Genomic DNA, 27,894 nt, shown 5'->3' with positions numbered 1-27,894 from the left:
TTATTATTAATACGTATTTGTACAAAGGCATTTCAATTTAACATACCAGTTTTTCGGTACAATGTGCCTTGAGCAGGATCGTTCCTTTATCATCCTCCCTCACCTCTCCCAACTCTGCCCTTCCCCTCTGTTTGTTTGGTTCCTAGTTCACAGGAGTTCATTGAATATGATAGCTGTGTCCTTCTGTCCTCCCTTTCTGCATTTACCTGTCCTCTTCGCTCTTTGGCCACGCTCCTCTTTCAACAAGGGTTCCAGCTTCCCGGAACTAACTGTATGTTAGTTGTTCAAAGGAGTTACCCTGAAGACACTGTATTTTTAGTTTACATATATTTTTGTAATTTAGCTCTAACTTCCACATATGTCAGAAAACAGGTGTCCTTTGATTCACTGAGCCTGACTTCACTTAACATAATTTTTCCAGGTTCATCCATCTCCCTGCAAATGACATAATATCCTTCTTTCTGATAATTGAGGAAAATTCCATTGTGAGATATATATATATATATATATATATATATCTGTGATGAAGAGTGCAGCAATAAATATGGATTTGCAAATGTCTTTCCCATGTCCTGACTTGAATCTGTTGGATAAATGCCTTAGAATATTATTTCACTTTTCAGTGAAGTCTTTCAAAAAGAGGTTCAGTAACCCCTCAGTTGTTTTGATTTGTAATGCTATAAGAATAAAACACACCTGAGCTGGGGGTTGGTGGCTTATGCCTGTAATCCTCGCTACTCAAGAGCCTGAGATCTAAGGATCCTGGGGTTCAAAGCCAGCCAGGACAGGAAAACTCACGAGACTCTTATCTCTAATAAACTACTCAGAAAAGCTGGAAGTGGAGCTGTGGCTCAGAGGGTACAGTGCTAAGTTTGCGCAAAAGAAGCTTAAGGATAGCACCCAGGACTGGCAAAAACAAAACAAAATCACCTGCCTGGCTGCCTGTGGAGATACACCACTACTACTTCTCTCAACCATGTCCATTAAGTGAGCCTAGACAGTTCCAATTTTCAAGTATCACCTAGGGCAGAAATGGATTGCCATCACGAATTCTCACTACACTCACATGGAACATTTGTCTCCTGAAAATGGCAAGAGGCCCCGACAAGAGTTAGACTCTATACAACCAGCCCTAAACTCCTTACCCACTTTCTTTTCATTGTGTGTGCAGTCAGAAGGACAGCTAAGCTGTGAGATAGCTGGCCCTCAACTCATGGCACTGGCAGCACCCGCCCTCCTTCAGCATTTCTGAGGATTCATTTCTCACCTGGAAATTCCAGGTGAGAAAAGATTCCTGGCAAACTGTGCCTCTAAGCAGAGGGAGAGACGGATAGCTTCTGTCCCTACTGGTCTCAAGATGTGCTTCATCTGGTCTTTCAGGGATATGAGACTGGACAAGTTCAGAGGGAAACAATAATGTCATTGTCTGGCTGTTTTTCAAATTGGGGCCAAAATAGTCCAAAGCTAAATATCAGCTGCCTCATTTAAAGGAGCTCTCTCCCACTCTGTATGGGGCCTCCAGTTTCCCCCATTGTATTACATCTCCCCCAATACACCCAAGTCACTGGTCTCCATTGTTTCCACTCCCTGCTTGTTCAAAGACATCTGGTGAGTGTATCTGCCTGGCAGTGCCTGCAGCTTGTGCCACCTTAAGCCTCTCCAGTTATGGCCTTAAAGTGCAGGGCTTCTCCAAAATTTACCTGAGAGTCCATCACCTATCCTGTGGATGACTCTCCACTATAACCAAAACACATTGTGCATGTTCACACAAAATGTATCTCTAAAAACATATGTAATCTTTGAAGGCCTGGTGAGGGTGGCAGGAAATCTTTTTTTTTTTTTTTTTTGCCAGTCCTGGGCTTGAGCTCAGGGCCTGAGCGCTGTCCTTGGACTTTCTCAAGGCTAGAGCTCTACCACTTGAGCCTCAGCACCACTTCTGGCTTTTTTCTATGTATATGGTACCGAGGAATCGAACCCGGGTCTTCATGCATGCTAGGTAAGCACTTTAACCACTAGGCCAAACTCCCGGCCCAGGAAATCTTAAGATTCTCTTATCACCAAGAAATTACCACAAAAAGAGAGAAAAGCAGGAAGTGGAGCTGTGATTCAAGTTGTAGAGCACGAGCATTGAATAAAAGCACTTGGGGACATCACCCAGGTCCAGCCTCTGGACCAACACACACACACACACACACACACACACACACATACACACACACACACACACACACACACACACCTTTGAATTTATTCATAATGTCAGCATTTGGAAGAGGGATAGGGCTTCTTCTCATTTGTGCTCCACAAGCTGTGATTTCTTTTTCCTTTAGCCTGAATTGCAGAATGGCTGAAGATCCAATGCAAAGCTAAAAATCAATGTTCTCAATCCAGTTTATTTAGCTTCTGTGCTGAAGGCAGGTATTTATACCACTTGAGCCACATCCAAAAGGATCATTTTGAAAAGCACCTGAATTCTCAGACACTAATTCTAGATGCTCAAAGGAGCCATTCATTCTTATCTTCACAGAAGCTGGCTTCTAATCACTCCCATTCTTTCCCCCCTTGTGTTTGTTCTCCATGGATCAGTTCAGCCAGTTATGATCTTGGGAAGAATCTGACTTGACTAATATTTCTTAACTATGGACTAAAGGTCAAAGGAGAAACTCAGAGGCTCATGAAGCAGGCCCACTCCCTTCCCTGTCAACAAAGCATCTGAATGTGGTAATCAGAGCTATATTTCTTTCAATTTAGGAGTAGGTGTAGAAGGCCTATGCTCAGGCCAGAAGACCAGGTGTTTGCACATGGCCTAGTGCTTTCTCTGATTATCCCATAGCTAAGGAAACTACATCTCCTTTATAAACTTTATGGCAACTATCTATTCAGACTTTTCAGACTTCCTAAGAATATCAGACAAACAAAATTTAAAAATGTTTATGTGGTCCTCCGCTTGCATGGTGTTGACTACTTTCTTAGTAAAGCAAATCACATGGCCAGGCCCAGGGAACTGTGGGAGAATACCAAAGGCCATGGCCATGATGGAGGTAAAGTCTGAACTTTGGTAAAATTCACCTACGATTCTTATGATTCTTAACGGCGCTGCCCTGATCTTGCTTTCTGGACTTTTTCCAATTTGCTGCTTCAGGCTCAAATGAGTTGTAAAGATGCCTTCCTGGTGTCGGAAGATAATGAAAACCAACAGGAATTGTGGGGAATGAAAGTGCATTTATCATTGTAGGCTGATCCTGGGGAAACACCATCAGAGGCCCCAAGCGAAACCAGGACAACACCAGCAGAAAATGGCGTGAATCACACCACATCCTTGGCACTCAAACCACCCTCCCAGGCCCTGCACAGCCAACCAGCTCCAGGTAAATAGTATGCACAGGCCTGATCCACAGGCCTGGATCAGGAGTCCCAGCTGCTTGTGTGCCTGTGTCTGAAGGCAGGTAGTATGACTTTGTTAACTAAATCCTCAAAAGCAGAAAGCACTGGAGACATATAGGATAGTGATTGAATGGATGGATGGATGAATGAATGCATGAATAAATGTATGCTAAGCAAAATCCCAAGTGCTCATTCCTCTCTTTTGCCAACTTAGAGGCTATTTCCAGTATTGTTATTTAGTGATGAGGGTTCTGGAGAGTTCTTCTAGCAACTTATAAACCAGTGTGCTTTAGAAACATGCTCTTCATCCTACTTTACCAAGCCACCATTTGCCAACAGCTCCTCTCCTTGTTACTGCTCTGAGTGTCTCTATGTGCTGGGCACACTGCTGAGCTCCTGACTTGGGTGAGTTTGTTTCCTCTTCATTCCAGTCTGCCACAAGTTAGATTCTGTTATTTTCATCATTACTTCCTGAGGCACCACAGAGCAAATGAAGTCAGGTTAGACACAGCTTCTTATAATACCAGAACTCTGGCTTTGAGCTTGGACATTCAACCAAAGACCTACCATTTCTCAGAAACATCCTCCGAACAGTTAGATAGTCTTGTACTCATGTGTGTAATTATCTCCTTTGTGTCTTATGTCTCTTCAAGTGCATGCCCCAGGCTTCTAAATAAGCTCCTGCTTCTGCTGTCTCTCTACATAACACACAGAGTTGAAGAATGATGTGAATTTGGAAACTTTTGCTGAATTAGCTAATGAACAGTACAAAAAAAAGTGTCATCTCAACATAAACAGTACAAAATTTCTTTCAGAAAAGATAGGACTTCCTGGTTCCCTTCTCTTTTTTTTGTCATATGAAGTGGGAGGGTATTTCTCACATACAGATGACACTTTTTTGCCAGTCCGGGCTTAAAATTCAGGGCCTGGGTGCAGTCCTTAAGCTTTCACAAGGCTAGCACTCTACCACTTGAGCCACAGAACCACTTCCAGATTTTTCTGTATATGGAATTACAAGGAATTGAACCCAAGGTTTCATGAATGCGAGGCAAGCACTCTACCATTAGGCCACACTCCTGGCCTGAGATGACATTTTAAAAATAACAAATCAAAAAAAATTAAAAAAATAAAAATAACAAATCAAAATCATATTGAATTTCTATTAGATGAGCACAAATTGATACTTTACTTCTAGGAAAGGTGTTGATCAACCACAAATAAGATGTTTACACTTGAATTTAATAGTCTTTAAAAGCAGACTATTATTATACATCAAGTGCCAAACTTCTTGTGCACTTCTGAGATATGAATGATTCACTTAAACATACTAATAAGGGCTGGTAATATGGCTTAGTGGTAGAGTGCTTGCCTAGCATGCATGAAACCCTGAGTATAGTCCTCAGAACCACATAAACAGAAAAAGCTAGAAGTGGTGCTGTGACTCAAGTGGTAGAATGCTAGCTTGAACAAATGAAGCCCAGGGATAGTGCCCAGGCCCTGAGTTCAAACCCCAGAAATGGTTAAAAAAAAAAAACAGACAAAAACACTAATAAATATAATCAAGTAATTCCAGAAGTAAAGGAGAATTTTTAATCTTAGAAATGATTTTTACTTTAGAATCATTTGCCTCAAAGAGTACAACAGCTCTTCCCTTGCAGAACAAAAGTTCTGCGCTTCTCCTAAAGTTCACATCTACCAAGATCTTGATGTCATCTTCAAACTAGGAAGTTAGAATTGGCAGGATCCTCTGAACTGAACAGCAAACTTGTGTGATCCTCGCCTGTTTCCACTAATGGATTTTCTATTGTTCCATGCCCTCCCCAAATCTGAGGACCCCACAGTGAATTCACTTGTCAAGTACTGGTAGTTTCCTTTTATGTATGAGAGTCTCTCAGATTCTCTTGGGTTTTGTAGCTTTGATACTCTCAGGAATTTCTGGCCAGTTGTTCTACAGAATGTCCTTTAGTTTGGGTGACCTTAATGTCCCCTCACAGTTAGACTGAGTTGATGGTTGTTGTGAGGCTGAGCCACTTTCAGTCATTCCGTCAGAGATATATGATATGTGATGTCAACACCTCTACCTCAGTTGTTGGTGATATCCCATTCTGTGGTGACTGCCCTACTAGAAGTTACCATATCTTGATATATACCTTGGGAGAGATTCTTGGGGACTGTCTTCTCTTTATCTTCCCAAATCTTCTCTTTATGTTTTTTGCCCATTGATTTTTTTTTGGGGGGGGTTCCACTGGTGAATCTTGCTGCAACAAAATTCTTACTGCTTGGTGGTCAGCATTTGATTTCCAGAAATCCTGTTGGTCCTTCCCAGTGTTGTCAAAAGGTGGCAGCAGCATTTCGCTCAAGTAAATATAGTTTTGGTTCAAGTAGATATTACTCTTCTCTCCCATGTGAAGGAGGCAAGTGATTCACATGCGATAAGGATTGTCTTAAAGTTATAATGGAAGACTTTTTAAGGATCATTTTGTTGCAGATCTACTTTCACAGTTGGGCATTGTGACACTGGCAGTCTGGTGTTTATGAATGTGTGTATGGATATATGTGTGAGTGAGTGTGAGAGTGAGTGTGTGACTGTGCATGGGAATACTTGAGGGGTGGTTGATGGGACAAAGGGCCTCATGCATAAGCTAATCCCCACTTTCAAGACCTAAGCATTTTAAATACCATTTTTAAAAGAAAAAAAGGCTATTTATTTTGTCATTTTGTTGCAGGTTCTGTAAAGGCACCTGCCAAAACAGAAGATCTTATTCAGAGTGTTTTAACAGGTAAATATTCCCTTCTCCTTAACCCCCTCCCCAACAGCCCCTCAGAGTTTGACAAGTGAAAAAGTAAGAGATTTCCCTTATTTCTTGAAAAGAAAGAAGAATGAAGTCATCAATATCTCTTTTTTGAAAGAATTCACATACATTTAGCTCTAGTTTAGGCCCCATTAGGTGATGGAATCACAGGGAAGTAACTATAGATGTTACATAATACTATACAAGGTAACGATAATAGTTTTAGCCTGGCTGATTAATTTATGAATAATATTTGTGTCTTTATATTAATAAACATTATCTTTATATTTACAATATATTCTGAAGAATTCAGTTTTGCTACACAATTTTGCTTGAAAAAGGTATTTTAGGTAGTTTTTTTTAAAAATTATTGGTCAAAATATCTAAAACTCCATTTTTAAAAATGCATATGTACTATAAGCCACTTTTTTTGTCAGTCACAGGGCTTAAACTCTGAGTCTGGCCACTGTCCCTGAGCTCTTCAGCTCAAGACTACTATGATACCCCCTTCAGCCATAACAACACTTCTGGTTTTCTGGTAATTAGTTGAAGATAAGGGTCTCATAGACTTTAGTGCCCAGGTTGGCTTTGAACAGTTTTCCTCAGATCTCCACCTCCTGAGTAGGTAGGACTGCAAGGGTGAGCGATCACACCCAGCTACTACAAGCCATTATTATATTAATAAAATTGCATCAGAAACCCCAAATATGATGGGTGCGGTGGCTCATGCCTGTAATCCTAGCTACTCAGGAGGCTGAGATCTGAGGATCAAGGTTCAAAGCCAGCCCAAGCACAAAACTACCTGTGACTCTGATCTCCAATTAACCTGTAGAAAATGAGAAGTGAGGCTTGGTTCAAGGGTAGGGCGATAGCCTTGAGCTGAAGTGCTGAAGGACAACACTGAGACCTAGTTCAAGCCCCATGGCCACCCCCCCACACACACACAGATCCCAAATCCTTAGGACTATAAATTCTTAATATAATAACTTATAACTCTACCCTAATGAGTCTGTTCAGGCCTGGGGAAAACCATTAAACAAATGTACCTAGATTTTCTCCATTGTTCCCCCCAAAAATTGCATATCAAGAGAATAGATGTAGGATTCAGAAAGAAAGCATAGTGCAATTCCTTAAAACTTTACCATTTAAAAACCTAAGTTAGTCTTCTGGTTTCAGTGTTTATTCACCACAATGTCTCATTTTCTATTCAGCTTTGTTATTCACAGCATATGTTATTTCTAAATCTCTTGACAGTATTTATATTTATAGTATTGTTTATTTTTGCTCCTGGAGGCAGAAAGTTTAGACCAAAAAAATGGAAACACATGAACCCTGACTTAATCTGAGTCCAAGTAAATGAGAATTTACTGAAGTTAAGAACCTCACCCATTAAAAGGTACTTCACTGTCCAGGTAGTGATAAGCAAGACACCGAGAAATTGGGGTAGCCCACTAACTATCAGATTCATGTTGACTTCTGAAAGGGACACTCTAGAACTGATGGTATGGGTTAGTGAAATAAAAAATGTTTTAAGTACAGGCTGTGTTACAGTCAGCACAATGATAATGCCTCTGATGCCTTCGTGCAGTCTAGGTTAGAGATTCCACCACCAGGATACTAGTTGCCATATATGGCATAGATAAATGCACAGGCTATATGGTGAATGCTACCCCTGAGACATGGCATTGTAGAAACTGCATAATTATTTGTTGAACCTCTAAAGACACAGTGCACAAAATGACTAAGTACTTTCCATGAATTCTTTTATGGCACCATCCTAATAACCCTAGAAAGTAGTAGACGTGTTACAATCCTTAAAGCAGATGTGCTGGGGCTCTGCCCAGAGTCCCTATATATCTGATTGCCCTTTTCTCCTAGCTATCATGAGGGCTGGATCTCAACAACTCATGACTTCTCTTTCTCCACAAAACTGATCACAGCCAATAGGAAGACTCTCCCAAGAAGACTAGAGCAACCCACAAGGACTATTTCAAATGTGCAACAGGCTTATCTTCTTGCTTGATGAGGAGACCAATCCTTCTTACCATTCAGAGTTCATGCAACAGGGCTCATCTGGGGTCAGGTGGCAGTCGGGTTTAGTAAATGCTCCCATCTCATCGTCTTCCTTCACTTTCCTACACTCAGAAGATCTCATGCATCTGGATGCCCATTCAGGGCTCTGTTTAGAGAGCCCAAACTTTAAGGTTAAAACAACAACACACTATAGAAGAAATTGAGAGTTCTCAGAAAGTTAAGTAACACAGTTGCGAAGTTGTAAGGGATAGAGTAGAATCCAGACAAGTGGGACATCAAAGCTCTGCTCTTAAGGCACTTGTGGAGATGAGATAGATACTGCTCTCCAAACAGGTCCTTGATGCTCTCCCAGCCTGAACTTCCCTGCCCCTTAGCTCTTATGCTCATCTGTTACAGAAGTGGAAGCACAGACTATTGAAGAGCTAAAACAGCAGAAATCATTTGTGAAACTTCAAAAGAAGCACTACAAGGAAATGAAAGACCTGGTAAAGAGACACCACAAGAAAACCACTGACCTGATCAAAGAACACACTACAAAATACAATGAAATTCAGAACGACTACTTAAGAAGAAGGGCAGCTTTGGAAAAGACAGCTAAAAAGGACAGCAAGAAAAAGTGAGTTGGGTATTTTATAATATGAAGGAAGAAAGTTATTTCCAGACTATCAATGGGTTACTCCCTATTTTGGGACCTAAACCATCCCTTTTTCCTGTGGGCCAAATTTATTTATTTTTTCTTGTTTTTAAACTGAGGGGATCTTGCTGTCATCCAGGTTGCTTTCAAACACCTGGGATCAAGCAATGTTCCTGCCTCAAGTGGCTTATCAAAATAGTTATATACAAGCATAGTGCACTCTCTAGACAAAGCTCTCATGAATAGACTCTCTCCCTCATTTGTGTGTGTGTGTGTGTGTGTGTGTGTGTGTGTGTGTGTGTGTGTGTGTGTGTGTCTTGGGTCTTGAACTCAGGCCACTGTCACTTATCTCTTGCTGAAGGCTAACATTCTACCACTTGAGCCACAACTCCACATCTAGCTCTTTTGGTAGCTTAATTGGAGATAAGAGTCAAGGAGATAAGACTGGGCTAGCTTTGAACCATAATCCTCAGCTCTCAGTCTCCTGAGAAGCCAGGATTACAGGCATGAGCTGTTCTTGTACTTGTGATCATCCACATGTTGTTTTTTCTTTCCTTTTAATTTTACTGTAAATGTGATGTGCAGAGTGGTTACAGTTATAAAAATCAGGTAATGAGAACATTCTTTTTTATACAGTGTCAGCCCCTCCCTCCTTTTCTCCTAGTTTTTCCCTCCCAGTCATACCTCCCCCCAAAGTTGTATTGTTCATCTCCAAAATAGTGTATAGTGGGTTTCACTGCTAAATTGATTCGCCCTTAAGCTCTTTTTTGTCTTTCCAGATCTGAGTCCAGCAGCCCTGACCGTGGTTCATCTGCCATAGAACAAGACCTGGCTGCTCTGGATGCAGAAATGACCCAAAAATTAATAGACCTGAAAGACAAACAGCAACAGCAGCTGCTTAATCTTCGGCAAGAACAGTATTACAGTGAAAAATACCAGAAGCGGGAACATATTAAATTGGTAAGCCTGATAAATATGATTTATGCCTATGTGGCTATTTGCCAAAGCAAATATCTGATGCTCATTGGTCTCTCATAGGAGACCAGGGAAAGTGTAAATAACACTGATCTGTGAGGGTACAGAGAGTACACCATATAATATGTTATAAATCCCATCATTCCATCATGCTTATTTCAACTCCTTTCTCCAGGGAGATTATAAATTATGTTTTAATTTTCACTAACAAAGTTATATTTAAATAGGGGATTTACGAAATTTCACAAGAAACAACCAAAAATGTATCTTTAATGAAATTAAGAATGTGCAATAAGCTAGGTGCAGGTGGCTCACATCTATATTCCTAACTACTCAGGAGTTTCATGCTTCAGAAGCAGTCTAGGCCTGAAAGTCGGTAAGACTCATCTCCAGACTCAGCAAGGGAAGCTGTTTCGTAATTGGCAGAGCACTAACTTAGAGCAAAAAGCACAGGAAAGTGCTCAGACCCTGAGTTCAAACCTCAGGATCAGAGAAGGAAGGAAGGAAGGAAGGAAGGAAGGAAGGAAGGAAGGATGGATGGAAGGAAGGAAAGAAGGAAGGAAAGAAAGAAGGAAAGGGAAGGCCAGACATGGTGGCTCACACCTGTTATCCTATCTAGTCAGGAGGCTGAGATCTGAGGATTTTAGTTCAAAGCCAGTCCAGGTACTGAGTCCATGAGACTCTTATCTCCAGTTAACCACCAGAAAACTAGAAGTGGTGCTGTGGCTCAAGGGGCAGGGGGATATCCTTGAGATGAAGAGCTCAGGGACAGCATCCAGACTCAGAGTTCAAGTCCCACAACTGACCAAAAAAAGGAAGGAAGGGAGGGAGGAAGGAAGGAAGGAAAAGAGAAAGAGAGAGACTGTAATAAGTTGGGTGTGGTTGCCCAAACCTGTAATTTTAGCCACTTGGGAGGCAGAGATGAGGGAATCATGATTCAAGGTCTGTCTGAGAATAAAAGTTCTCGAGACCATCTTCGAGGTCTGTCTGAGAATAAAAGTTCTCAAGACCATCCCAACCAATGGCTGGATGCTTTGGTGTATGCCTTTTCTCCTGGTTCAAGGCAAGGGGACAAAGTTGGGGCACAGTGGCACACATCTGTCATCCTGCATAGTAAATCCAATACCCTAGGCTCAATCCCCAGTTCTTCACCATCCCCCAACTAAAACTGAAAACAAATATTGAATGTAAATTTGTTCTTTTTCTGCATCATTAGGCTTTTTAAGATCAACAGTGATAAAATTATAGAGACTCCTATCCTACTTTTTATAGTCACCTTGTGAACAACATGCATCTTGACATTGATCAAGATGCACTGGCTGGCATTCATCATTGACATCTTGAATTGAAACTCCTTTGTACACGATCTAAAGATACTGAAATAAATAAAAGACCTGATCAAAAATAAAAGACCATTTTCTAAAGGGCCACAGTATATCATGGCCATTCAAGTTGCTGAAGCTCCCCAGGGAAAGAAGTACCACTCCCTCAGTTAATGATCACTTTTTGTCCTCCCAGTGTTTACTCATGGATTATGAGATTCTCTTTATGACTAATATCTAATGCCATATTCTGAGTTAATTTAGTAAGAAAATAGGCAAGGAAAGAAATGAGTAAGCTTAATGGTGATTAAAGTAGTTATACACACAGGGACTGGATTCATTAAGGTATTTATTTGTGTGATCTGCCCATTTCTTTGCTAAGAGTCTGTTAATAAAATTCTAAAACTGTCTCTGCTTGTAAGGCTAGAAATCTGCAGTGGCTTGGTTGACAATGTACACTAGATGGCTCAGTGCAGCAATGGTGATCTCATGTAGGATCTCAAGGACTTTGCAAATGCTTTGGTCAGAAATAAGCTATGGGACTTTCTCTTTCTGCTAGAAACATTTTCTCCAAGAATAATAGGGAAGGTCCGTTCCATTGGAAGTTTTTTCTGATCATGCCATTATTCTGTTCAAACACCTTCATAGGCCCCACCTCCTTCTGAGCAACACAGAGATAAAGAGACCTAAAGACCCCAGAAGATGTCTTTCAACCCCCAAATCTCATATCTCTTACTCAATTCTTTATAATCCTCTTTAGATAGAACTACCCAGTGCTTTGGATATCTGGGCCTATTTTGAGCCCAGAGTTTGCATATCAATTGCTCTCCCCATCTACTTCTTCCTTTTATCTATATAGGCCAGTCTTTCATCTGAGAACTTAGATTACCTTATCAGGACAACTTTGCCTAATCTATTTTAAATACTATCCAAGTTGTTGAGACACTCTGGGATTCATTATTAGATGACTTTTAAGTAAATTAACAGGATGAATTCTATTTATTTCTAAAACGCTACCCCATCTTTCCCAATCTCACCATCTCCTCAAGTTACCTGACTCCATTTTCACATACATACAGTGAATATTAATATATATACTGAATATTGTGATGGCATTTACTTATTCTTCTTTTTTTTTTTAGACTTTTTTTTTTTTTTGCCAGTCCTGGGTGTGAGCTCAGGGCCTGAGCACTGTCCTTGGACTTTCTCAAGGCTAGAGCTCTACCACTTGAGCCTCAGCACCACTTCTGGCTTTTTTCTATGTATGTGGTACCGAGGAATTGAACCCGGGTCTTTGTGCATGCTAGGCAAGCACTTTAACCACTAGGCCAAACTCCTGGCCTTATTCTTCTTTCTTATTCTGCTTTTTCTTTATAAGTTTTCTTTTTCTAATCTACTCACCTCCTGTGTCCTGATTCCTTTATAAATTTATTTATTTATTCATTTATTTATTTATTTATTTATTTATTTATTTATTTATTTTGTTGGTCATGAGGCTTGAACTCTGGGCCTGGGCACTGTCCCTGAGCTCTGCAACTCAAGGATACTACCCTGCTCTTGAGCCACAGCCCCACTTCCCATTTTCTAGTGGTTAACTGGGGATAAAAGCCTCACAGTTAGTGCTCAGGATGGTTTTAAACCCAATCCTCAGAACTCACCCTCCTGAGTAGCTAGGATTACAGGCATGAACCACTGCACCAGGCTTAAAATTTTATTTTTTTAACTCATAAGAAAAGATTACTTATCCACACATGACTGCTATTATTATGAAAATTTTATTATGGTATGATTCTTAAGAGTGCTTTTAGACATTTTTTCCCTTAGTCTTTATTTTAAAAAAAATTTATTGTGCTTAATAGAAGGGATACATTATATTCACCAGATAGAAGGTGCATTACTTCACAAACATTGATACCCTTTCTCATGACACGATCCCCATTTCCCTCCCACCCTTCTCCCGCTTATCTTGATTTCCCCCCTTCCCTATCCAATTTCAAATAACTAATTAACCACATATAAAATATATCAGATAACCAGGTGAAAAATTGTAACAATATGAGATAAACAAGGAATGGCTTTTGTTTCCTTATCCTGGAGGTCCTTTCATTTAGTGTCCTTCGATTTGGCCTAATGTCTCTAGATTTTGTTCTGTTGTAAATCTCTGCTAGGAGAGCCCAAGGTTTCTACTGGTTATGACAAATGAGAGAGACTATTAGGCCTATGTTCCTTTGAGTCTGACTTACTTCACTTCATATGATTTTTTCTAAGTCTTTCCATTTCCTTAGAAATGGGCAAGGTCCGTTCTTTCTGACAGCAGCATAGAATTCCATTGTGTATAAATATCACATCTTGTTGATCCACTCATCAACTGAGGGACATCTGGGTTGGTTCCATATCTTTGCTATGGTAAACAGTGCTGCAATGAACATTGTTGTGCTAGTAGATTTAGTCTGTCCTTGTTTCTGGACAGTTGGGTAAATGCCAAGTAGTGGAATTGCTGGGTCATAGGGGAGCTCTATGTTTAGTCTTTTGAGGAACTGCCATACTGCTTTCCATAGGGGTTGAACAAGTTTGCACTCCCATCAACAGTGTAGTAGTGATCCCTCCTGGCCACATCCCCTCCAGCATCTGTTATTATTAGTTTTCTTGATCCTGGCCATTCTAACTGGAGTGAGGTGGAATCTTAGAGTTATTTTGATTTGCATTTCTTTATGACCAGAGATGTCGAGAATTTCTTCATGTGTCTGTAGGCCATTTTTGGTTTTTCTTCAGAGAAGACTCTCTTTAAGTCTTTGGCCCATCTTTTAATGGGATGGTTGTTTCTTTGGAGATTAGTTTTGGACTGATTCAATTTTTTGAGCTGTTGATATATTTTAGATATGAGGCCTTTGTCCATTGTACGGTTAGTGAAGATCTTCTCCCATTCTGTAGGCTTCCTAATTAATTTACTAGCTATGTCCTTTGCCCTACAGAAGCTCTGCAGTTTAATGCAGTCCCACTTATCCAGCCTTTCTCTGATTTGTTGTGTTTCATGGTCCTTATTGAGAAAGTTTTGACCTGTGTCAAGGAGGCCTAGTGTGTCTCCTATTCTTTCTTGTAAAGTTTTCAGTGTCTGCTTTTACCTTGAGGTCTTTGATCCATTTGGAGTTAATTCTAGTACAGGGTGACAAAGAAGGATCCACCTTTAGTTTTCTGCAGGTGCTTAACCAGTTCTGCCAGCACCACTTGTTGAAGAGGCTATCTTTCTTCCATTCTATTTTTTTTGGCTCCCTTATCAAAGATTAGGTGGCCATAGGTCTGTGGTTTAATATCTGGGTCCCCAGTTCTATTCCTTTGGTCTTCAGGCCTGTTCTTGTGCCAGTACCAACCTGTTTTGATTATTATAGCTCTGTAATAGAGTCTAAAGTTTGGTATTGAAATTCCTCCTGCTCTGTTCTTTCTGCTAAGAAGTGTTTTTGCTATATGGGGTCTTTTATTATTCCATATGAAATTTTGGATTGCCTCTTCTATTTCTTTAAAGAATGACATTGGGATATTGATTGGTATTGCATTGAATTTGTAGATAGCCCTTGGCAAGATTGTCATTTTCATGATGTTGATTCTTCCAATTCAGGAGCATGGGAGGTTTTTCCATTTCCTCAGTTCTGCTTTAATTTCCTTTTTCAGGGTTTTAAAGTTTTCATCAAAAAGGTCCTTTACATTCTTAGTTAAGGTAATTCCTTTGAGGCTGTTGCAAAAGGAGTTGCTTTCCTGATTGTTGCCTCATTCCTCTCGCTGTTGGCATAGAGGAAGGCAGTTGATTTTTGAAGGTTAATTTTATACCCTGCTACCTTTCCAAAGTTTTGAATCAGCTCAAGGAGCTTGGGAGTAGAGTCTATAGGATTCTTTAAATACAGAATCATGTCATCTGCAAAGAGGGAAAGTTTCACTTCCTCTTTCCCTATTTGGATCCCCTTTATGCTTGCTTCTTGCCTTATTGCTCTGGCTAGGAATTCTAATACAATGTTAAAGAGGAGTGGAGAGAGTTCCCCTTAGTGTTATATTAATTTATCAGCAACAGAATGTTATGTTTCAACTTGAGCTGGCTAAGATGACAAAACTTCTAAATGACCTTGAACATGAAAACTATCTTATTACAACCAAAAGGCAGAAGATAGAGGGAAAAAATGCCCCCCAAAATCCACCATCTTTGCACAGTAACCCTGTACTTTTAGTTTAGACTATAATTACTTGTTCATCCCACATCCAGGGAGAGTGGAATAAACCTCTACTGTTGTACATAGTTGGCAAAATAATAGCAGAATATCAGAGAATAAACACTGAAAGGCACTCTGGATTTTTTGAAAGTTTGTTTGGAAAACCATCTTCCACATCCAACCAATCCCTTTAACTGCAACATATATACCAAGACTATGTCAATTGCATTTATAATAACCAAGAATTATTCTCCGAGGGAATCTTTAGACTGAAATTGTCAGTTCTATCTTTGGTGATAGTTCTAAATGTTGAATGAATAGGCCTCCCAGGCTAAATTAGATAAATGAAAGTGTAATTAACAAGTGAGCAGGGCCTAGCTTTTTTCTGTATTTTGAAGAGTATTTAGGTTATAAGAAAAAAATTAAGCAAAAGATATTTTGTCTCACAAAATGGCTTTGGAGAATTAAGTGATATCTCACTATAGTTCCTGATGTTGTGATCCAGAGTTCAAGAATTAAAAGAGATCACACCGTCAATAAAATCCTTACCAGATTGAACTCTGGAATGGAGTATCCATTTTTTTCCTGATTTCCCAGCATAGTGGGAGGAATGTGGAAATCTGAATGCAGTCTCTAGTAAAGGCTTCTCTTGTCTTGACCTTCAACACTCTGGTCTCACACAATTCTCCCTAAAGCTGTAGCTTCTGTTTCTCCCAAGTCCTTGAGAATTCACTGTCTGCTGTAAATGATAGCAGTCACCATTTTTTCCTGGATCGGATGCTGCCATACTGTTTCCCATTTCACTGCTAAGGAGCTACCAGATAAAGCTGTGGCTAGTATGTATGCCTAGAGCAACCTGAGTGTAGAGAATTGGATGTGAGAATTGCTGTTTGGAAAGATAATGTCCAGGAAGAAGGATAGATGAGTGATGTCACTATCTACTTGTCATCTCCCTAAAATTCCTTTTAGCTGAAGTGAGAACTCTAGTGTGCTCTTCTGTCAATCAACAGCTGGACGGGTGAATTGTCTGGTGGCAAAAATCACAGTTCCTGTGGAAATGCCTGTGGTGATTTCCTGCCTAGAATCATAATTGAAGGACATAGCCATTTTAGTTAGAGATATGTGAAAGTAAAATTCAGAGCTCTCCCTCCACACTAATTTCTTATGTCCCCTGAAATATTTGCATGAATGCCTTGAGGGTCTTTGGAACTTAGGTAGATTCTAGCTCCAGGGCAGAAAACTACAAGGTGGGGAGATCTGTCCAAAGTTGTTAATCACCAATGCCTTAGATCAAGCATTGTATCCTATCTATATGCACTTCTTATAATTTGCTCTTTTTAGTGCTCATGCTTTTTGATGATTATTTTCAATGGCAATCTTATCATTCTGTTTTGTAAGTGTAACATATTTTTTTTAATTCAGTTTCCTGATGAGGACTACTGAGTTATTTTCAATTGTCAATGTTAGTACAATATCATGTTTCAAGAACTATGTGGCTTCATTGCTATTTAAAATTTCTGCCATAGAAAATGATTGGATTTGGGCCAGGAGTTTTGCCTAGTGGTAAGAGTACTTGCCTAGCACCCACAAAGACACCGGTTCTAATCCTCGGTGTCACATACCTAGAAAAAGCCAGAAGTGGTGCTGTGGCTTAAGTGGTAGAGCTCTAGCCTTGAGAAGGCCCAAGGACAGTGCTCAGGCACTGAGCTCAAGCCCCAAGACTGGCAAAAAAAGAAAAAAAGAAATGTCTGCATATGATATTTGCCTCCATTTGCACTGGGTTGCATTTGAGCAAGGATGAGCACATTTTCATTTGTGTAATTCACCCTTTGTATTCCATTTTTGTTATCCCCTATTGGATTGACCCTTGGATCTTTTGAAGGACTTCTATGGTTCCCATCCTGGTGAAGAGATTCATTGTGGCCCAGACTTTACTTTGGTTCATATATTCAAGAGCTCACACTTACTGATTGCTAGTGGCTCAGGTGTGTAATACAAGCTACTTGGGAGGCTGAGATCAGAGGATCACAGTTTAAAGCCAGCTGGGGCAGGAAAGATGGTTAGACTCTTATTTCCAAGTAACTAGGAGATAAGCAGAAGTGACCCTGTGCCTCAAAGTAGTGGAGCAATAGATTTGAGCAAAAAGAGCTCAGGGATAGGGCCCAGGCCCTAAGGTCAAATCTCATGACCACTACCACCGACAACAAAGAAAGGCACGCCAATCCTTATCAGTTCACTGTGTGACTTCCCTTATTCTCTCTCTTTTTTTCTGTTTCTGTCTCTGTCTCTGTCTCTGTCTCTGTCTGTCTGTCTGTCTCTCTCTCTCTCTCACACACACACACACACACACACTCAAGATTCACTGAATTATCACCTAGTTACTTTGTTTGTGACTCTGTATGTCAACAACTTTGTCTTGAAACACTGAATAGTTCTAGTTTTGACTGGGCTCACACTTACATTTCTTGCTCAGTTATTGCTAATAATTTAATAGCTCTTGTTTCTGGAAGTTGGCTGGTTATCAGCAGGGTTTTCTCACCAGCCAATAGGTTCTTGAGCTTAGTCATGTGTGAGCTAGAAAGTATTTCAATTGAGACAAATTGTAATGTGTGCAAAGTGTCAGGAGAGCTCTTGCAATTTCTTTCTGGTTACATTATTCAAAGTGAGTCAGAAGATGCTGCAAGAGTCAAGCATTAGGAAAAATGGAGCCTATTTCTTTTTAAGATAGCTATAAGTTTAATGCAAAGAGTATAGATCTAGGGAGCAACCGTAGAATTGGTACTATTTTTCCAGAAAAATCTGCATAGAGCCTTTGTAGTTTGGATGTGAGACTTAGTAATCATGTCCATGAAAATGTTACAAACTGACATTCAACAAAATGGTAATCATTATTCCTTATCAAAGGACAATTGGCACATGACTTAAAGTGAAAAGACATGATTTCCATTTTTTTAAATTTAAGTCATGCTAACTAAATTATTTCACCACTGCCCAGATTACTATTTTTAAAATACGGGTTTATACAAGAATGCTTACAAAATCTTCTTCAGACTGCAATTCCTAAAATTGGATTATAGAATGTAACTAGACGTCAACTCTCAGCTATTAGTTAGTAGTTAAAACTTTTGGTTTAAACCAGTAGAATTTTTGACTTTGTTTTTTCTTATTTTTGTGAACAATATATAATGTTTGAATATATATTTATATAGTGTTTGTTAGTCCTCAGGAAGGATTAAGAGGAAAACAAATCAGTAAACAAAATGAAACCCAAAGACAAAACAAAGAATAGCTTTGATTTATGTCAATTTAAAGAATGTTATGGAACAGAAATGGTCCTGCACTAAGGAAAATCCCAAACTAGGATCGACAATCTGATTAGTAGAATTATAGGATCCAGTGTATTATATTGGGCCAGTAAGGGATGCTGAAATGATATCTTTTATATTAATTTATTCTTCTGGCTACTGAGATCTGTGATTGTCCTAATTTGTTACAAAGAAGAGAAAGCTTTCTTTTATTCAGATCAGCTTTGTTAGTTATTTGTGAACCTCCACTCCACATCATTGTAACCTTTCTACAACAAATACAAGTAGTATTTACTTGCTTTTCTTAATTCATTCTGAATTAAGTGGCCCTTAAAGGTTAGTCATTTGGCTGTATCAACGTAGCTTCATGAATTAACTTATTTATTTTTGATCAGATACCAATATGTTCTGTTTTCTTCTAGTTCAATCATAAAATCCATACCTGCCTTATTTGTGATTCTATACAATAGCTCTTACAAATACTTTCACTGACATTTGTAATTATAAACTGAAATCTGTTGGCCCATTTTATGTTCCTAAAGGTTGATATATATATATGTATATTATATATATATATTTCATTGTTTGGTTTTGTTTTTGGAGAGGAACTCACTATGTTTCTCAGGCTGGTCCTACTCTCCTGAGATCAAGTAAGATCAAATTATCTTCTTGCCCAGAATTCCATGTAATAGTTACTACAGGCATGTGCTACTGTGCCCCACTAACATGAATTAAGTAAGACTCCTTAAATTATAAAACTAAGCATGCCATAGCCATAATTCCCTAACTGTATTATTTTTATTATTATAGAATTTTTTTGGCAGTACTGAGTTTTGAACCCCAAACTTAGTACTTCTGGGCAGATGGGATAGTACTTGAGTCACACAGCCAGCCTTTTATGCTCTGGGTATTTTTGAGATAGAATCACACTCTTTACCAAAGTAATTCTTGACCATAATCCTCCTATTTATACTTCCTACACAGTAGGTAGAATGGCAAGCATATGTTCCTACTCAGATTTTTCTGTTGTAAGGGGATTTATTGGACATTCCCGTCTGAGCTGCCTAGAACCACCTCTTCCTGATCTCAGCCTTCTACTTAGTGGGGATGAGAAGGCACTGCTGCTTTGCCCAGTTATTAGTTGAGATGGAGGTCTCTAAAATTTTTCCAAGGCTGGTCCAGAATCATGATATCCCTCATCTCTGCCTCTCAATTAGATAGAATATAAGATACATGGGTATAAGATATATAGATATAAGCCATTGACCTGTTCACAGAATATTTCAAAATCATTCATTGTGGGGTTTGTTATTTGTTTGTTTTGTAGGTCATGGAGCTTGAACTCTGGGCCTGAGCACTGTTCTTGAGCTCTTCAGCACAAGGCTTAGTGCTCTGCCTCTTGAGCTACAGCACCATTCCCAGTTTTCTAGTGATCCTTTTGTTCCTGGGCTGTCTTTGAACTGTGATCCTCATATCTCATCCTCCTGAGTAGCTAGGGTTACAGATGTGAGTCACTGGCTATTGTTTTTATAACAATAATTTTATAGATAAAAAAGAATGACTCAGAGAATGTCCAAGATGGCTGCCATTAGAGTCTAGAACTTTCTTCTAATGAAAGAAAGGGAGCTAATGGAGTCACATAGTTACCACTTCTCTGTCTGCTCCCCATCTGATCTTCAATCCTCTGGCACTTCATAGGTGCTCTGTAATGGAGAATACACCACAGAATGTTTCTGATTACCAATGGTCAGAATATGCCTCAGTGTAAATAAATACCTTATATTTAAATTCCCAGTACAAGAATATCTTTGATCTCTGGATCAGATGCAGCTCAAATGCATTGTCAAACAGTTCTTTGTAGAAAGAGAAACAAATGGCATATGGCATTAACCCAGAGTGGGTACTTTAGTACGAAAGACCATATTATTTTCTTTAACGGTAGTAGAAGGGGAAGGAAAATACATTGTACTCAAAGTGTGAGTATTCTGTACTTTTTGTCCATTTTCTCAAATTATCCCACTCAAAAGAAGAACCAAAATGGACAGGTTTCTTTCCTCACATTTTGATTTAGTTTCAGAAAATAATTGTCTTCTGTGGAAACCATTTTCTGTCTCTGAAATGACTAAACCAAGTGAAATTTAGCACAGGGTTGAGAATAAGCATGAAATTAGACTCTCCCAGGGCTTCTATTTTGATTCCTTAAAAGGTTGGGAACATTTATCTAGGAGAGTTGTCATGAGGGGTAAACAAATAAGCAAAGTAAGTGAGCTATGTCTATTCCTCTGGGGAAGAAAAAAACAAAGTATACAGAAATTAAATCTTGTTTTCAGAATTCTCAGTTTATCATGAACCTCCTGGTTTGTTTTCTAGAATATTAATTTGTCTTTGCTTTTTGCTATCTTTGCTAGACCATTTACTTTCATGACATAATTGAATAACTTCTTTTTAATGAAGCCTGTCTACGAATCAATACACCAAAAGAAAGTATTCCCCACTCTTGACTTAGTTGATAAGTTTTTTATTAATTTTATTGTAATTAATAGAAGGGTTACATTATATTCACCAGATAGAAGGTGCATAACTTCACAAACATTGATACCTTTCTCATGACATAGTCCCCATTTCCCTCCCACCCTCCCCCCACTTATCTTGATTTCCCCCCTTCCCTATCCAATTTCAAATAACCAATTAAGCACATATAAAATGTAGCAGATAACAAGATGAAAAATGGTAACAATATGAGATAGCCAAGGGATGGCAAAAGAGAAGAGAGATAACATAATACATTAAGGACAACAGTCACTCATTATATAGCTTTAGTTTCCTTATCCTGGAGGTCCTTACAGTTAGTGTCCTATGATTTGGCCTAAGGTCTCTAGATTTTGTTCTATTGTAAATCTCTGTTAGGAGAGCCCAAGGTTTCTACTGATTGTGACAAATGAGGGAAACTATTAGGCCTATGTTTCTTTGAGTCTGGCTTACTTCACTTAATATGATTTTTTCTAAGTCTTTCCATTTCCTTACAAATGGGGCAAGGTTGTTCTTTCTGACGGCAGCATAGAATTCCATTGTTGATCCACTCATCAACTGAGGGACATCTGGGTTGGTTCCATATCTTTGCTATGGTAAATAGTGCTGCAATGAACATCATTGTGCTAGTGGATTTAGTATGCCCTTGTTTCTGGATGGTTGGTAAATGCCAAGTAGTGGAATTGCTGGATCATAGGGGAGCTCTATGTTTAGTCTTTTGAGGCACTGCCATACTGCTTTCCATAGTGGTTGAATGAGTTTGCACTCCCACCAGCAATGTAGTGGCGATCCCTCCTGGCCACATCCCCTGCAGCATCTTTTGTTATTAGTTTTCTTGATCCTAGTCATTCTAACTGGAGTGAGGTGGAATCTTAGAGTTGTTTTGATTTGCATTTCTTTTATGACCAGAGATGTCGAGCATTTCTTCATGTGTCTGTAGGCCATTTTTGTTTTTTCTTCAGAGAAGACTCTCTTTAAGTCTTTGGCCCATCTTTTCTTCCTTTTTTTTCACCAGTCCTGGGCTTGAGCTCAGGGCATGAACCCTGCCCTTGGACTTTCTCAAGGCTAGAGCTCTACCACTTGAGCCTCAGCACCTCTTGCGGCTTTTTTCTATGTATGTGGTGCCGAGGAATTGAACCCGGTCTTCATGCATGCTAGGCAAGCACTTTAACCACTAGGCCAAACTCCAGTCCCTTTGGCCCATCTTTTAATGAAATGGTTGTTACTTTGGAGATTAGTTCTGGATTGATTCAATTTTTTGAGCTGTTGATATATTTTAGATATGAGGCCTTTATCTGCTATGTAGTTGGTGAAGATCTTCTCCCGTTCTGTAGGCTTCCTAATTAATTTACTATGTCCTTTGCCCTACAGAAGCTCTGCAGTTTAATACAGTCCCATTTATCCAGCCTTTCTTTGGTTTGTTGTGTTTCTTGGTCCTTATTGAGAAAGTTTCGACCTGTGTCAAGGAGGCCTAGTGTGTCTCCTATTCCTTCTTGTAAAGTTTTCAGTGTGTCTTCTTTTACCTCCAGGTCTTTGATCCATTTGGGGTTAATTCTAGTGCAGGGTGACAAAGAAGGATACATTCGTTGATAAGTTTTTCACTGTGTGAAAAAAAAATCACTCTTCATACTCTTATTTCACATCTTATGTAATTAAAAGAAATCAAAGCCTATTTACTCGGAGATAATCAGAGAAACATATTATTTTTTTTATTTTATTTTTTTGCCAATCCTGGGCTTGAGCTCAGAGCCTGAGCACTGTCCTTGGACTTTCTCAAGGATAGCACTCTACCACTTGAGCCTCAGCACCACTTCTGGCTTTTTGCTATGTATGTGATCTTCTTTTGCATAGCAGCAGAAAGGTTTTCCTTTGTTGACAAGTACAGACATGAAGATATGATGATTTAAACTTTTCCTATTAAAACATATAGGAAAAATCTTGGAGCACATCTTATTAGGATTGTGTTTGTGTGTGTGTGTGTGTGTGTGTGTGTGTGTGTGTGTGTGTGTGTTTGCATACCTCCTAACAATGGCAGTGGTAAATACTATTAAAGAAGCCACATTATTATTTGTTCGACCTCCTAGTGTTTAGACTGAGTTGAAATCAAAATACAAAATATTGTTTTGGCAAAACTACAGTTCAGGGTAATGAATTAAAAAAAAATAGGATGGGTAGAATGTTACAGGAAAGGGTCTGTAATGGAAGAGAGTGGGAGAGATCAAGGGAAAATGAACATATTAGAAGAATATCTAATGACTGTCATGAATTAAACACAGATTCTTTGAGAGTCCAGAGAAACACCATTTTCATTTGTTGTACACAAGTCACATTTGAAAAAAAACAACAACCGCAAAGCCACATCTGGAGTTCACAGTAAAGCATTTCTTCCTAAAGCTTGCCATAGTTTTTAGAAGTTTTTCCAATAAGACAAACCCACAGCTTAGATGTGCAATTCCTTGTCAACCACTGAGGTTGTGGGGGGGGCAATGTAGTTTGGAAAACAAAATTCTTTTGCAAGCATCTGTTTTGGATAGAGTCTTGCATTCAAATATACATACACACACACACATACACACACACACACACACACACACACACACATAAAGACAGGGATGTGACCATAGTGATATCCTTGGGGATGCAATAATAAATTATTAGAACACAAAAAGTAAATATCTGCCATGATTTTTTATTAAAGAATTTATTAACATTGATTTTTACAACATATTTCAAATGACACATTTAACAAACAAGTATTCAAGAAGGGAATCTCTATATATAATCACTGTCACTTAGATTTTAGAACATAATTAAAATTAGGCTGAGGATTTGTATGTCATAGATACATACTAATCTATGTAATAAAACATTATGTCTGTAGAGTCATAGATTTTATGTCTATGTAGTTGTGTTTATATTTCCCATACCATGTCCATAGCATTGGGTATGCAAATGTTGAGTCCAAACAGTACAATCTGTTTGGATCTAATCATCACATATTAAGGATACCATGTGCCCTTTGTTCCTTTGGTCTTGACTTATCTCTCTCAACATGATTCACTCTAGATTCACCCGCTTCCCTGCAAATGCCATTATTTTATCTTGTCTGTTGGCTATGTAGAATTCCATTGTATATAGATATATCACATTTTCTGTATCCATTCATCTGGAGTAGGGCATCTGGGTTGTTTCCATTGCCTGGCTATGGTGAATAGTGCAGAGATGAACTTGGCTGAGCAGGAGTCCTTATCATATCTTGGGTTATGATGTTCAGGATAGATGCCCAAGAGTGGTATGGCGGGATCGTAGTGAAGGTCAATTTTCAGTTCTTTAAGAAACCTCCACACTGCTTTCCAGAGTGGCTGAACTAGTTTACAATCCCACCAGCAATGTAGTAGGGTTACTTTTTCTCCACAACCCCACCAGCAACTGTCATTGTCTGAGTTCAAAATCTTGGCCATTCTTGTTGGGGTAAAGTGGTATCTTAGGGTTGTTTTTATTTGCATTTCCTTTATGACCATGGATGATGAACATTTTCTCGTATGATTTTCTGCCATTTTTAACCTCTTCTGTTGATAAGTCTCTCTTTAGTTCCCTTGCCCATTTAGTGAATGGTTTGTTGGGTTTGGGGCGGGGATTAGTTTCTTGAGTTCCCTGTTGAGACTGGATATTAAGCATTTGTCAGATATATAATTGGTAAATACCTTTTCCCAGTTGGTTGGCTGTTCTCTCTATTTTAGTGGCTATGCTTTTATCTGTGCAGTAACTTTATTTTTAGGTAGTCCCATTTATCGAGTCTCTCTCCAATCTGTTGTGACCCTGGGATTCTGTGAGTTCCAGTGTCTCTCCAACTCTATTGTGTAGCAGTTTCAAGGTTTCCTGTCTGACAGTGAAGTCTCTGATTCATTTTGAGTTAATGCTTGTGCATGGTGAAAGGCTAGGGTCAATTTTTAGTTTTCTGCATGTGGCTGCCCAGTTTTGCCAGCACCAATAATAGAATAGGCTGTGTTTGTTCCACTGTATATCTTTGGCTTCTTTGTCAAATACAAGTTGACTATAGGTATGTGGTTCTATTTCTGGGTCTTCTATTCTGTTCCACTGATCTGGTTTGTTTTTGTGCCAATACCATGCTATTTTTGTTATTATGGCTCTATAGTAGAGCTTGAAGTCTGGTATTGTAACACCACCAGTATTGCTCTTTTTGGCTATAATTGTTTTGGCTATTCTAGGTCTTTTCTTGTTCCATCTGAACCTTTGGATTGTATCTTCTATTTCAGTAAAGAATGTCTTTGGGATTTTGATTGGGATTTCATTGAATTTGTAAATCAATTTTGGCCCTATGGCCATTTTTACTACATTGGTTTCCCTACTCATGAGCATGGGATGTCTTTCCATTTCCTGGTGTCCTCTTTAATTTCTTTCATTAGGCTTTTATAGTTTTCATTAAATAATTCCTTTACATCTTTAATTCCTAAGTATTTTATTTTGGGAGGGGCTAATGTAAATAGGATCATTTCTTGATTTGGTCTTCTGTTTGCATATTGTTGGCATACAAGAAAGCTGCTGACTTTTGCAGGTTAATTTTGTATCCTGCCATTTTGCTAAAGTGGTTTATTAATTCTAGAAGTTTGGGAGTGGAGCTTGTTGGGTCACACAAGAAGAAGATCATGTTATTTGTGAATAGGGATAATTTAATATCTTCTTTCCCTATGTGGATCCCTTTGATGTCCTTTTCTTGCCTTATTGCTCTGGTTAAGGGTTCCAGCTCTATATTGTAAAGAAGTGGAGAGAGTGGGCATCCCTGTTTAGTTCCTGATTTTAAGGTAAATGGTTTCAGTCTTTCTCCATTTAGCATAATACTGGCTGTAGGTTTTCCATATATGTCTTTAATTATTTTAAGGAATGTACCTCTTATTCCTATTTTCTCTAGTGCTCTCAGCATGAATGGATGTTGTATTTTGTCAAATGCCTTCTCCATGCCCAGAGAAATTATCATATGATTCGTATCCTTAGCTCTATTGATGTGGTGTATTATATTGATTGATTTGCGAATCTTAAACCAGCCTTGCATCTGTGGGATGAAGCTGACTTGATCGTAGTGTTTCATTTTTTTTTCATTTTTCTCTGGATTCTGTTGGCTAGTATTTTATTGAGGAGTTTTGTGTCTGTGTTAAATAGAGAGATGGGTCTGTAGTTCTCCTTTTTTGTTGGGTCTTTCCCTGGTTTGGAGATGAGTGTAATAAATATTAGCTTCATAAAATGAGTTTGGTATTGTTCCTTCTGCTTCTGTTTCTCAGAACAGTTTCAAGACTATAGGTATTATTTCATCTTTAAAAGTCTTGTAGAATTCCACAGTGAAACCATTTGGACCTGGGCTCTTTTTAGTTGGCATTTTCCTGATATTTCATTGTATGAAATTGGTTTGTTCGATTTGTTTACCTCTTCATTGTTCAGTGTGGATAGCCTATATTTATTTAATAAGTCATCCATTTCTACTAAATTTTCTTATTTTTTTGAATATTGGCCCTGGTAGTACTTACTCATAATGGACTGAATTTCTTGGGTAGAGGTCTTGATTGTTCCCATTGCCATGACATTTTTAAGCCAGGTTTAAACAGTAAAGACAAAAAAACAAGGCCTTGCTGAGCAATGAAGGGGGAGAACCATAAAAAGGCTGGTTTAAGAAGGGATAAGATTTGGGCTGGAGCCCCAGCAAAACAGCAGGTCCTTCCTGCAATCAGGGAGTGGTTTGTATATATGCTATGTCTGAGTGACATCATAGTATACATAGAAATTCAAGGTCCCCTGGGGGCAGAAGTGGGGGGAGAGGGAAGACACAGGGAAATTCACAGGGGCATTATGGGGTATTTTACATTGTCTTAAAGAAGCAAAGCAACCTGTAGAGCTCTAGGCAAATCATTACTAATTACATTATTGGAAACTAATTATTTAATAAGTAAAAATGTCCTTTAATTTCTTCTAGCCTAAGGGTTCCATGAGGGAAAAAAAAAAAACCACAACTGCAAGGCTATGCTATTTCATGGTTTCTTTAACTATAATCATCCTCAAGCACTCTCCTCTGGCAGATCAAATAGGCTTTCTGCGGTCCAAGCCTGTCCATGTTTGCTCAGATCTAGTCCACTTGATAGATGAAGGCATTGACTTTCATGTTTATATTCAAAATAAATATTGATTCTTGATTATAATTCCCTAAGAGAATTCCTTCCTTGATTGCCTTCATATCTTTCAGGTACACGGTGGTGGTGTAATTGAGGTTTGAACTCAGGGCCTGAGTGCTTCCCCTTAGTTATTGTTGTTGTGTCATTGTTGTGATTGTTGTTGTTTTCACCAAGGGCTTGAGCTCTACCACTTGAGCCACTTTTCCACGTATGGCTTTTTGCTGGTTATCTGGAGATAAGAATCCCACAAAGTTCTCACTCAGATTGACTTCAAACTAGGATTGTCAGATCTCAACCTCCTGATTATCTAGGGTTACAAGTGTGAGCCACTGGCCCCTGGCTTACAAAAATTAAAAAGCAAAAATAAATTATCAATAACCAAAAGTTTACATGGGAGAGTGGTGAAGGCTGTTTGGGTCTGTACCCATCTCTGTCGAATACCACCTCTGTGCCAACTGGAAGTTATTAGCCACAAGGTTACAAGCATCAGGTTCTAAGATGGGAAACTTGCAGGACTACAACAATAAATGGTAGCTAGAGATCA

At 39.0% G+C, this 27,894-nt stretch overlaps 1 protein-coding gene across 3 annotated transcripts in view; it reads left to right on the top strand.

The window, feature by feature from the left end:
* The window catches only part of Plcb1 (phospholipase C beta 1), a 652,247-nt gene that overhangs the window by 502,539 nt on the left and 121,814 nt on the right, over window positions 1–27,894 (top strand). For all 3 annotated transcript variants that reach the window (XM_090352012.1, XM_090352011.1, XM_090352013.1), the window contains exons 24-27: window positions 3,236–3,368; window positions 6,111–6,164; window positions 8,607–8,826; window positions 9,624–9,804. In XM_090352012.1, the coding sequence (XP_090208138.1) occupies window positions 3,236–3,368; window positions 6,111–6,164; window positions 8,607–8,826; window positions 9,624–9,804 (588 nt within the window). The remainder of the gene's footprint in view (window positions 1–3,235; window positions 3,369–6,110; window positions 6,165–8,606; window positions 8,827–9,623; window positions 9,805–27,894) is intronic.

The sequence above is a fragment of the Megascapheus bottae genome, chromosome 18, assembly GCF_031878675.1.
Source record: "Megascapheus bottae isolate mThoBot1 chromosome 18, mThoBot2.hap1, whole genome shotgun sequence".
Classification (NCBI taxonomy): domain Eukaryota; kingdom Metazoa; phylum Chordata; class Mammalia; order Rodentia; family Geomyidae; genus Megascapheus; species Megascapheus bottae.
Note: the sequence above shows the minus strand (reverse complement) of the source record. Positions and strands in the feature narration are given on the sequence as shown.